At 38.4% G+C, this 13,732-nt stretch overlaps 1 protein-coding gene across 1 annotated transcript in view; it reads right to left on the bottom strand.

Annotated features, from left to right (window-relative positions):
- gnao1a (guanine nucleotide binding protein (G protein), alpha activating activity polypeptide O, a) overlaps window positions 1-13,182 on the bottom strand; it is a 236,160-nt gene extending 222,978 nt beyond the window's left edge. The window contains exons 1-2 of the mRNA XM_062035823.1: window positions 12,627-13,182; window positions 12,104-12,146 (exon numbers count right to left, since the gene is read on the bottom strand). Of these exons, the coding sequence (XP_061891807.1) occupies window positions 12,104-12,146; window positions 12,627-12,744 (161 nt within the window). The 5' untranslated portion in view covers window positions 12,745-13,182. The remainder of the gene's footprint in view (window positions 1-12,103; window positions 12,147-12,626) is intronic.
- Window positions 13,183-13,732: the final 550 nt, after the last annotated feature.

Here is a 13,732-nt window from a genome sequence, read left to right as displayed (position 1 = left end):
CGGTATTTTTTGGTACCGGTTCTTAATTAGGTCGGTCCATGATGACAGTGAAGATTCTGGACTAACGATACTGCTATCTGTATTTTTTTGTTCCAGCTGACTGACGTTATTATGACACGCTGGCACATTAAAATCAGCTTTTATAATGACAAATCAGGACGCAACACCACACAAAGTTTGTACCACAACAAAAGTCCTCAAAAGTCTCTTTGAAGTCATGAACGCTGTCTCAGTTTGAAGTGAACGCCCTTTACTCAAGTCATGACCGCGTTTTATCAATTGTTCTCGCAGCGATCCATTAATCCACAGTCAAATATTAATCAACTCGAAAAAGTGAAAATCGAGGTATAATATAATAATCCATGAAGTTGCTTTGAATCAATATAGAATCCACTGTGACTGACAGGTCTTTGGTTGCCGTCTGACGTCACTCCATTGTGCCCTGTTTGCATGTCAATAAAAGACATCTTGCTTGAATGTGTTTCAGTTGGTTCTGTCTCTGGACTACAAACTGGGCGATCGAGCATTACACTTGCTCACTGAGTCTTTTTATTTATATAATTCACACACACACATCAGTAGCCTTAAACAGCCAATATGGGTTCCGGTTCGTCACTCAAATATGTCAATGTGCAACATAAACACAAATAACAATTCCTATTGTTACAAAATGCACACCCACATAACACGCTAACTGATTGTATTGATTTATATGATACATTTGGTATGATATATCATGTAAAAGGTCTGTGTTTTCCACATGCATGCCATATATAAATATTATTTCCAGATGAGTGTAATTGTAATGAATAAAAACAGAGTAATGGATATGTGTGGTCTTTAGAAGAAGATGACATAACAACAGCATTTCACCTTGCACTGCGCACATAGCTGAATTGTTTAAGACATAAAAAAACAGATATTGATAAAAGACTTCCCTGCTCAGAGATGTTATAGTACATAATGTCGGAGGTGTTCAACCACTTGAGCTAATATAAATGCTAATTAATTGCTTTTTTTCACATCTTTATTTCCACAAATTACATATACTGTAGTACCGATAAGAGTACCGATAAATACCGGTATCAATAAGGAATATCGATAAGGGTATTGTATCAATAAATTCTTAACAATATACATCCCTAGTCAGTAAGGCAAAGTATATAGAATGTATGTATATTCAATGAACCCACTGGGGATTTCAGTTAGGGTGCAGAATGTGCTACACTGCTAAAATGGCCATTAACAGCTGAGAAATAGACTCATCTGGACTCACTGAGTCATGTATTCATGCAATATGAAATCATATGTCACTATGGCCACAGCCAAAGCCTATTATTGGCTGAAGTGCACTCCACTGTTAGTAAAATGATGCAGCATTGAATATTGAATAAAAAAGCATGGATGGATTACAGGCTGAGTAAGTTGTTAATAAAGCATTGTATAAGCAGTGCAGTTGACTGAAAAAAAAACATAACGGCTAAATCCTGTGTACACAATATACTGAAGCATTGGTGTGGTAATATTGGAGAATCTAGAATTGCAAAATCTAGATTTGAACAGAACAGATCAAGGGGTGCAAAGTAACTGGCCCTTTATAGGGACTCTGTTATTGACCGAAAAGTTTTCTGGGAGAAACAATAGAAAAAAGCACACAGGCATGTACTAGTTACAGCTCAGGTTCTCATGGATCATGATTTGTAATACAATTATGTACAAAACTGTCGTAGAGTTTAATCATTATTGTTGTTTCTTTGTAACACATCCTCACTCTTTGCTAAAAAACTACAGCAAAAAGAAAAATGAAAAGCTACAAGCATTTCTTAGCTGCTGTCCTCAGTCATGTGCAGTCCAGACAGCAAGTCATGCTTGTATAGAGTTAGTGAATACAAATTTCAACAACTGAGCTGGGAGAAACTCTGACCTACCGTCAATGGATAACAAAGCCTGTCTTAGAGGTACATGAGCCGTACAATAATTTAGTCATGGGAGAACAAACTGTAACATTGCAGAAACTGTTGAACCTTTTCAATAAAAAGCTTGACAGACTTGCCAAAACCACTATCATTGATTATTACATCAAGCCAAAGAGCGCAGAGCTTTCAAAGAAAGGATGCAATAATCTTGGCAAAACACAACCACTGAATACTAATGTGTTAAAAAGTGCAGTAAAAGATACTTGCCAAAGAATTCACTGAGAACGAATAAAAGGAAATATACAAATGTATTAACTGTATTTTTGGGACTATAAGGCGCACTTAAAATCCTTTCATTTGCTCAAAAATCAACAATACGCCGGTCCTCCTAATTTACTGAATAATTCTGGTTGTGCTTACCGACCTCAAAGCAATTTTATTTGGTACATGGTGTAGTTATAAGTGTGACCGGTAGTTTGCAGTAGCACATAAAAGATACGTGTGGACTGCAAGATGACGCTAGCAAGCAAGCCCAAAACTTACATTTTTAATTGAGAATATAGTACATAACACGGGGCGCTCAAAAATCTGTCAAAATGTATTTTGGTTTTGCAATATTATGCAAAACCAACTTCTCTTACCTATTGGTTCCTGCTGTGAATTTCGGGATCTGCATTTGCGCAAATCCGCCATTGTAGTACATGCCGACATCGTAGTCAATAAGCTCCTTCATTTTTCTCTAACCTCTTGTAGTGGGGCATTCATCCTCCGCTGTTGCTATTTCTAATATAATGTAGTGTACAATTCTAACTTATATCTGTCAGTAGACTCGCTATGGAAGCGTTAAAAGCTACCGGTACATTGGTATTAAAAAGATGACGTGGAGAAGAGGTGTATGTGGTGCCACGTAAATAAGACCACCCACAAAACAACACAACCCGAAAAGACAGTCTGAAAGCGGCTTGAAGATGGTCAGTGAAACATAATCTATGCAACATTTTGACCAATGAACCACCATTACATGTGTAGTAGACCACAAAGAAGGCTTTTAAATGTAGAAAAGAAAATCCTAATATAACCCCTTTAATGCGCCTCATAATCCGGTGCGCCCTCCTGTCCGACAAATACGAAATTGCCCGATTTATATTTGGTTGCGCTACCCACAATTGTATTTCATTTTAAAATGAATGTAAACGCTATCCAACTACAAATTACAACTACAACTTATTTATATAGATTGGTCAAAATTTAACAATATGCAAATACTTTAAAAAAACAAGATTTTTTTAAGCTCAGTGTATCATTGACCCTGCAGAAAAGACAAATATTGAGCTGCGCGCCCACAATGACACAAAGTATGTTTGGTCATGGCTTTCAAATCTGAACACTATAAAGTAACCGCTGCCATTTATAATGGCATTATGATTTGGAGATGTTTTGCGGCCCTAATGTCTGGTACACTGCACAAAGTAAATGGAATCATAAAGGAGGACTACCTCCTAACTCTTTAAATCAAATACCCAGAATCCCATGCAGCCCTAACTCTTCCGGGCTACATTATACACCTCGCTACCGCCAAACCCCTCCCACCTCAACCGACGCACGGATGGGGTGTGGGGGGGTTGGTGGTAGCGGGGGTGTATATTGCAGCCCGGAAGAGTTAGGGCTGCATGGGATTCTGGGTATTTGTTCTGTTGTGTTTATGTTGTGTTACAGTGCGGATGTTCTCCCGAAATGTGTTTGTCATTCTTGTTTGGTGTGGATTCACAGTGTGGCGCATATTAGTAACAGTGTTAAAGTTGTTTCATACGGCCACCGTCAGTGTAACCTGTGTGGCTGTTGACCAAGTGTGCCTTGCTGTCCCTTACGAGTGCAAGCAGAAACTGCATACAACATGTGGCTGGGCTGATATGCTGTTTGTACATGTTGTAGAGGTTGTTACATGCTGTGCCATCATGGCACGCCCTTATTATTATTGATAGAATGATAATCGGAGAATATATACCCCGGAGATTTCTGGGAGAGCCAGTGAAATCCGGAAGTCTCCCGGGTAAATCGGGAGGGTCGGCAGGTATGCAGCTGAGCCGCATCAGAGTGGTCAAAGAGCCGCATGCGACTCCGGAGCCGCGGGTTGCCGACCCCTGGTATATCCGAATCAGGAACGGACGACGGTTGAAAAGAAAAGATGAGTGTGGCGAAGGACTATGGTACGTTCGAAAAAAAATCCCCAAAAACTTCTATGCTATCAAGGTGACTTTTCCTGTTTCATCAACAATTGTTCGCTTTCTGTAGCACTCATTTTTACTTTCTCTTCTCACTGTCAATACCTCATGATCTGATTGATAATCGCAACTATCTATCAACTGTATGTGCCCATTTGCCTACACTGCACACATTCCTGAGTTGTTGATTCAGAAGGCCTCTGTAGATTTCATACAGAGCTGGCAACAAGCTAGCTGAATTCTTGTTGGATAAAAACTCTTAACGTAAAAAATAGCAACACTGGAGCCTTATATAGCATTAAAAAAAAGATGAATACTTTTATATATTTAGGGAAAGTAAATTAAAAATAAAATTAACTTTTATTGATTTATGATCATAATTTATGTTAGGCCAGCAGAGAAGGCCTTGCTGGCCCTGATGGCCCGCCACTGAGTCGTATTTACATGCCAAAAGCCTTCTCCGGCACATCTCCACCCTGTCAGCCACGCTGTAGTTTTTAGCGCTTCCGTATCGAATCTACTGACAAATATAGGTTAGAACTATACACTACTTTTATAAGAAATGGCAACAGCAGAATATTTTGTCATGCACTTATGTGCATATACGAGCCAAGAAGGAACTTCAGAACCGAATAAATCAAGGCATTTTAATGGTTAGTTTGTTGTGTCTTTAAGTCGATAAAGCTTTAAGTATAGAGTATGGATTTAACGATATCAAAATCTCATGCTACAATAGTGTCTTGGTATTAAGGCCACGGGACGACAATATTGTGGGATTGTCCAAGAAAAAAAAGTAAAAATGCCATAGTATGTAAAATGAAGTGGCAGGAATGTTTAGGATGAACACACTGTAACTAACCACAATCATAATGCTCAGATGTTCTAATCATATTTACTACTAAAAACATGTATTTTTAAGTAAAGTATTTGTGCGGAAACATCCACTGTTTCAAGCAAATATAAAATAAGAAAAATGTACAGTTGAGTATCTTTAAAGTGACAACGTAGACATCCAGTGTAAAACAATACGGTAATCAACTTTTACTTCCTGAGGAGCAGTGTCCCATGCAGTGGACATTTTATTAATATCCCTTTGGAAAATGCTGATTTATTGAAAAGTTAACTGACTTTTTAACGTTTACTATTGTAAATACCTCACAAATTTATGTTTAGCTTCTACGGCTTCAAAAATATTTTCCGGGTGATGGTTTATCAAGTAGCCTCCCATATTTCTCGCGGTTTGCAGAGTCTGCGCTCCCACTAGGCAAGGGCTATTCAACAACATAATTAAGAGGGCCACAGTTTTAAGATGCTGGATGTCAAAATGTGGATGTTTTGTCAGAGAGTGCCTCCGCAGGTTAAATTTCTTTGAGTGTGTTTACTTCAGTTCATTTATTTCAAAATTCAAACAAAATAATATGATAAAAATAAATCAGTTTACTTAATTCCAATAAACACATCAGTTTACACATTGCATTGTTATTTAATTCAATATTCTGCTCTCACGACTCGTTTCCAGCATGTGCAGCTCGTTAAAAAAAGGAAGCTCCAGACGAAAGTGCCGCACTTTGCTTTGCAGTACGCAGATTTTATTACCTCCGCCAAAGAGGTTATGTTTTTGCCAGGATTTGTTTGTCTGTTTGTTAGCAACATAACTCAAAAAATTATGGATTGATTTTCATGAAATGTTCAGGAAATTACCATAAAAAAAACATTTAATCTACTACGAACACACTTCTCTTGTTCCACGCCCCCACCTTGCCTGTTCTGTGATGTGCAGAGAATTATGGGAGCGGTAGTTTATTTTCAAACCGGCCAACGCAAAAGCACCAGAAAAAAACTGCACTCACCAAGCTTTTGTTAGACACGTCACACATCACAGCATTATTGTGAGGATATTGAAACAACAATACTGCAGTATCTCCTAGGGCTGCGAATCTTTGGGTGTCCCACGATTCGATTCAATATCGATTCTTGGGGTCACGATTCGATTCAAAATCGATTTTTTTTTTCGATTCAACGCGATTCTCGATTCAAAAACGATATTTTCCCGATTCAAAACAATTCTCTATTCATTCAATACATAGGATTTCAGCAGGATCTACCCCAGTCTGCTGACATGCAAGCAGAGTAGTAGATTTTTGTAAAAAGCTTTTATAATTGTAAAGGACAATGTTTTATCAACTGATTTCAATAATGTAAATTTGTTTTAACTATTAAATGAACCAAAAATATGACTTATTTTTATCTTTGTGAAAATATTGGACACAGTGTTTTGTCAAGCTTATAAGATGCGATGCAAGTGTAAGCCACTGTGACACTTTTGTTCTTTTTTTTCTTTTTTTAATAAATGTCTAATGATAATGTAAATGAGGGATTTTTAATGACTCCTATGTTGAAATTGTAACTAATATTGATACTGTTGTTGATAATATTCATTTTTGTTTCACTACTTTTGGTTTGTTCTGTGTCGTGTTTGTGTCTCCTATCAATTGCTCTGTTTAATGCAGTTCAGAGTGTTGCTGGGTCGGGTTTGGTTTTGGAATTGGATTGCATTGTTATGGTATTGCTGTGTATTTTTTTGTTGGATTGATTTATAAAAAAAATATAAAAAATACAAATAAAATACAAATATTTGAAGTGAAGTGAAGTGAATTACATTTATATAGCGCTTTTTCTCAAGTGACTCAAAGCGCTTTACATAGTGAAACCCAATATCTAAGTTACATTCAAACCAGTGTGGGTGGCACTGGGAGCAGGTGGGTAAAGTGTCTTGCCCAAGGACACAACGGCAGTGACTAGGATGGCGGAAGCGGGGATCGAACCTGCAACCCTCAAGTTGCTGGCACGGCCGCTCTACCAACCGAGCTATACCGCCCCACTATACATATATATATATATGTACATTTGTGTATATATATATATATATATATATATATATATATATATATATATATATATATATATATATATATATATATATATATATATATATATATATATATATATATATATATATATATATATATATATATATATATGTATATATATACCGTGTTTTCCGCACTATAAGGGGCACCGGATTGTAAGGCGCACCTTCAATGAATGGCATATTTCAAAACTTTGTTCATATATAAGGTGCACTGGATTATAAGGCGCACCTTTGCATCCATTAGATGGAGCTGCGCTAAAGGGAATGTCAACAAAACAGTCAGATAGGTCAGTCAAACTTTATTAATAGATTACAAACCAGCGTTCTGACAACTCTGTTCACTCCCAAAATGAATAAACAGCTGTTCTATTATTTTCCCCGAGGTAAAGTAAGTGACGTGGTGTTTTGTTTATCACAACACACACAATAAACATGTAAAGCTCACTTTATGAAGTTATTCCTCATCCACGAATCCCTCAAATTCTTCTTCTCCAGTGTCCGAATTAAACACCATTGATTCGTTTATGTTAAATTCTCTCGCTGCTGCTCTATTCCCGTGTTCTACTGCGCGACTGATCGCCTTGAGTTTAAACTCTGCGTTGTAAGCGTGTCTCTTAATAGGAGCCATTTTTAGGTTAGAAGCGCTTCTTCTTCTACGGGGGAAAATGAAGTCGGCGGCTGCTTACCGTAGAAGAATAAGCGCTTCTTCTTCTACGGGGGAAAATGAAGTCGGCGGCTGCTTATCGTAGTTGCGAGACCTAAACTTTATGAAAATTAAGTTTAGGTTTGTTGTGGCTCAATATTGGTCTATATATAAGGCGCACCGGATTATAAGGCGCATTGTCAGCTTTTGAGAATATTGGAGGTTTTTAGGTGCGCCTTATAGTGCGGAAAATACATATACATAATACAAAATACATACAATATATATATATATATATATATATATATATATATATATATATATATATATATATATATATATATATATATATATATATATATATATATATATATATATAAAAGTCAGCAATATCTGACTCGGTGGCATTAGACCTCCTTTAAGTTTATTTTGATATACTAAACCTACAAATACATGTACATTATCTTTAAAACCAGCCTGCACGTACACAGAGCCCTGGGAACAAAATTATCCCTTTTGTTCAGTGTTTAAAGCACGCATGCACGCCTGTGCTGCTGAAACCCAACACTGATAGAATTATAACACGTTCAGCAACATGTGCAGTGAAGTGTACATTATTTCTAAAATCAGCCACACTAAGGAGCCAAGGAAGCCTTTTTGCATGTTTAAGGGAATTATAAAGCATTTAATCATGGATATGGTGACATATTACATGTGTAATGAAGTGTATATTGTCTTTAACATCAGTAAAAACTACAAGGAGGAAGCTACATTATGTTTTTTTTAATTGCTTGGTCGCATTTTACGCGCGAGCACGTACATCTACAAGAATGGAAGCAAGACACGTAAGATAACTTCATGATTTGTCTTTAAACACCACTGCAAAAAGTCAGTGTTCAAAAACAAGAAAAAAAAATACAAAAATTAGGGGTATTTTATTTGAACTAAGCAAAATTATCTGCCAATAGAACAAGAAAATTTGGCTTGTCAAGACTTTCCAAAACAAGTACAATTAGTTAACCTCAATGAACCCCAAAATACCTTAAAATAAGTATATTCTCACTAATAACAACTGTACTACTATACGAGTATGTATTTTCTATTGTTTCATTGAAAATAAAACAGCAAAGTCCATTTGGCTGTCATCTGTTTTAATTATGAGACACAATTGTGTCAAAGTCATGTTTTGTTATTTCATGCTTGAAATAAGAAATTATTACTTTAAAAAAGCAGTTTTATACTTGCGAGTGTTGATGACACAGCTTTGCAACAGCTGATATTCTAGTTTCAAGCATGTCTTACTCAATATAGGTCATAAAATCTCAGCAACAAGCTGTAATATCTTACTGAGATAATTTAGGACCAAACCCTTAAAACAAGTAAAACACTCTAACATAAAATCTGCTCAGTGAGAAGAATGATCTTATCAGACAGAAAATAAATACATGTCACCCGTATTTGAGATATTTAATCTTACTTGGATTTCAGTTTTTGCAGTGCAAGGACTAAAAACATAAGATAATGTTGCACCTTTCTTATGACACGGAGCAAAAAGTCTTGCTTGTCAAAGTTGTCCCATTAGCTGGAGGTTCCACAGCGATCATATCCAAAACAGCTGACTGTCATTTGCGCCGGCGGGAGTGTCGCAAAGCCCATTTTGATGTGTCTCTTTTATTAATGTTGAGTGAAAAGAGCAGCATGTTTACGTTCAAACATATAGGAAGTCATCTTATAGTGTGTTTAAAGGCATCAAGGCAGTGTTGTTGAGCTTGGAAATGACAGCGCACAACCGTGACGTCATCACAAGTCTCCGTTTGTGCCGTGTACACGCATACGCTAAGTGGAGAGTTTTGGAACTCTACGCTTTAGCCAGCCTTTGCAAAAATCAGTGTTTTTTTAAGACAAAAGTATGCGTCTGCGTGTGGACAAGAGGCCTAAACGCAGAGATAAGTATGCGTTTATTAAGTGTCTGTGTTTGTGTGGACTAGGCTTTAGTTTGGACTACAACTGAATAAAACCTCGACCATGTATGGAGCTATTCGCTGACGTAACAATGGCAAAATACGTCACAATTGTCTCAAACCCCAAACGTCTTGTTTGGAAAGAGGCAAAAGTGTTTTATTAATACCTCCGCCATGTCTTCATGGTTTGAATTCAAATTGTCAGGGGTTATGTAGAGCCCAAATACACAAAAGTAGGTGTGAACCGCAAAGAAAAGTTGGTTTTGCATAATATGACCCATGAAATGCAGCTAGGGGTGAATTATTGTGTACAAGTTGTGTTTTCGGATGTCAGTGTGTCAAAGTCAAGGCTGAATGGCGCTTGACGGGGTTTTAGCAAAATTCAATGTTAATGGAGTTTAGGGTCTTATGGTATACCGGTATTAGTATAGTACCGCGATACTAATGAATCATATTCGGTTCTATACCGCCTCTGAAAAGTACGGGTTCCGCACCACCCCGTGCCCCCCTCGTCGTCACATCGTGTCATTGCTCGTTTTACGAGCAGAGGAGCATGTTCGGTAGCGCACAATCACGGAGTACTTCCTCGTCGTCACATCGTGTCATTGCTCGTTTTACGAGCAGAGGAGCATGTTCGGTAGCGCACAATCACGGAGTACTTACAAGCAGACACCGTGTGTAGACAGAAAAGGGAGAACGGACGCATTTTGGCTTAAAAACTGACGATAAAGGTATAGTTATAACACTGAAACGCCCTCAGGAAGAGGTGCTTTAAGACATGGCTAGCTAGCTAGCGGCTCATGTCCATCGGCCGGCAGTGTTTTAGCTACTTCTAAATCACTAATCCTCGCCTCCATGGCGACAAAGAAAGTAAGTTTCTTACAAGTATCATCCCTGCAGGACGAGGAATAGCTAAACATGCTTCACTACATACCGTAGCTCACCGGCGTTACAATGTAAACAAATGCTATTAGTGGATCTACAACTAACATCCACTGTAATGATATCAAGTACAATAGCGTATCTAGTCGATACTACTATGATTACGTCGATATTTCTTGGCATCACAACATCTTCTTTCGTTTAAAAAAAAATCATATTATGTTTATAAACTCAGGAAATATGTCCCTGGACACAGGAGGACTTTGAATATGACCAATGTATGATCCTGTAACGACTTAGTATCGGATTGATACCCAAATTTGTGGTATCATCCAAAACTAATGTAAAGTGTCAAACATGATTATTACATTTTAACAGAAGTGTAGATAGAACATGTTAAAAGAGAAAGTAAGCAGATATTAACAGTAAATGAACAAGTAGATTAATAATTCATTTTCTACCCCTTGTCCTTAATCATTTTGACAAAATAATTAAAAGGAAAATGACACAATATGTTACTGCATATGTCAGCAGACTAAATTAGGAGCCTTTGTTTGCTTACTTACTACTAAAAGACAAGTTGTCTTGTATGTTCACTATTTTATTTAAGGACAAACTTGCAATAAGAAACATATGTTTAATGTACCGTAAGATCTTTTGTTCAAATAAAGCCAATAATGCAATTTTTTGTGGTCCCCTTTATTTAGAAAAGTACCGAAAAGTATGGAAATAATTTTGGTACCAGTACCGGTACCAAAATATTGGTATTGGGACAACACTAATGGAGTTTGATGATCCCATACCTGTCTTAGCTACACGTTTGTGTCTGTGATGTGTTCCAGAAAGACTGGGAGGGTAACTTAAACTGACTCTCGCCAGATCCTTGTAGTTCGCTGAGCTCCACGCAAGAATCTGGAACTTCTCAATAGGAGATGTATTTCAGAAGGCGGGGCCTTGTAAAAAAAAATCATTGTTTGTGATTGGATAAACCACTTGTCCGTTATCTTGAACGACGTGCTACTTCAACCACCCACATCCAAATCAACCCGTGACACTGATGAGAGCGACGCTGGGAAATCCAAAACAGAACAGCCGACATTATAACGACTGGGTTCTGCATTCGTCCCATTTCATTCACCACCAGTGGAGCAATTTGGTAAATCAAGCTCTTGCCAAACCCGGTCGGAAAAAGAGCCAAAACATCCTTGCCCGTAAGAAATGCCTTCCAAACCGTTTTCTGTTCATTTTTTAAAGAATTAATGTTTGATAGATTTGACAAAACAGTTGCAATAGCAGAATCAATGTCAGCACACCATTGTTGTTTGAATCAAACAGTCGCTTCGGCGCTACGTCACACCTATGAAATCCCGCCCGGCGATCCTGATTGGTTCATTATTTTTTGCTATCTTGAAGGAGTTTGCCTTGCCCTCGATCCCAGATCCTTGTGTGGAGCTCAGCAAACTACAAGGATCTGGCGAGAATCAGGTTAAGGGTAACCCACTGTCATACCATATAGGTTTATTAGACCATGCTTAATGGAGACTTACTTCATCTGTTTCACGATGGTGCTTTTCCCTGACTCTCCGGCCCCTGAGGGGACAAGAGCAGAGAAGATCATGTGAACAGGGTGGATTCGTGCACCTCTGTGTGTGCATGTGTGAGAGAGCGCAACATGAAGTGAGAGTATAGGGACAAAAAAATCAAAATGGGGAGGATGGGAGATAAAGAAAATAAAAATAAAATACTATAGGAGGCTGCAGACATTCTTCCCAAAAATCGTGCTTTGTTTAATCCCCTTGAACCCCGCATGAATAATTAACAGGTCAATCAATGAGTCCATCTCAGCAACAGAAACCAACATAGTGCTGCTGCTTGAAAGCCATATTTTAGCAAAGAACCCCACACCTGCCTTATGATGTACAGCAGGCCTGTGTTTAATGAGGAGTGATGGATGATCAATGAGGGCGTGTACAGATGGACATCTCATGCATTGACTTCCATTCAGTGCACCACTCCTCGCTCATATTATTACTGTAAGAATACATTTGCACCACTTCTCTCCGATCTTACCGAGCAGCAGCAGCTTGACATCTTTAGCTGCGGTGAGTCCGTCCTCCTTGAGGTTCTTCTCGATGGCTTTGCTCCGGTCCAGAGCCGCCCTCTCCTCTGCACTCAGAGTACATCCCATGTTTAGTGAACACAGCTTGAAAGCGTTACCGGGAACTGGACCCACGGAGAAAAAAAAATAGCAATTAAAAAGTCCCTGCTTTCTCTCCTTCGTTCTCTCTAGGCAGCTCCCTCTCTGCTCTCCAGCGCTCTCGAAGGGTACCGTTAGAACATTTAAATATCGGATCCACTCGGTTTGGTCCGGGTAGCAAAACCACTTTATGTGCGTCCGTCTGTCCGCCTGTCGTGTTTTTTTGTTTTGTTTGTTCTCTCGTCTTTTAAAATCACGGTTACCGGTTCAGTTGCTCTCCACTTCCTTATCGCATTGTTTGCCGTCGACTTGTCTTCGTTGGGATCCGCCAAAGCTTACAGCCTCCCGGTGTCTCCGGTAGGGGCTCAGTCAGTCAGTCAGTCAGAGCTTCGTTACTTCATTCGTTCTCTTGCAGGGTGCTGACGTCAGAAGAGTTGGGGGGGGGAAGAAAAAAAAAGTGAACAAGTGGGCAGAGGGAAAGGAAAGCATCTTTGGCCTCTCCCAGTGGCGCCACCTGGTGGTGTGTCAAAGTACGGAGCAACTATACTCCGATGCCATCATGTAAATACATGGCCCGTGTTGCCCATCCAGCCATCCATTTTCTAACGTTTTTCCCTTACAGCAGTAGTCCGTGGATCGATTGGTACCGGGCCGCACAAGAAATTAAAAAATAATAATAATAATAATAATTTGTTTTGTTTTTTTAGTTTTTTTATTCAATCAACATAAAAACACTAGATACATTTACAATTAGTGCACCAACCCAAAAAACCTCCCTCTCCCATTTACACTCATTCACACAAAAGGGTTGTTTCTTTCTGTTATTAATATTTCTGGTTAATACATTATATATCGATATATATCAGTCTGCAGGGATACAGTCCGTAAGCACGCATGATTGTATTTTTTTATGACAAAAAATGAAAAAAATTGAAAAATAATACCATACACCCCCCCTCACATACACCATCCCCCTACC

This window comes from Entelurus aequoreus, linkage group LG24 (assembly GCF_033978785.1).
Source record: "Entelurus aequoreus isolate RoL-2023_Sb linkage group LG24, RoL_Eaeq_v1.1, whole genome shotgun sequence".
Classification (NCBI taxonomy): domain Eukaryota; kingdom Metazoa; phylum Chordata; class Actinopteri; order Syngnathiformes; family Syngnathidae; genus Entelurus; species Entelurus aequoreus.
The sequence above is the reverse complement of the archived record's forward strand: the minus strand, read 5'-3'. Positions and strand labels throughout refer to the sequence as shown.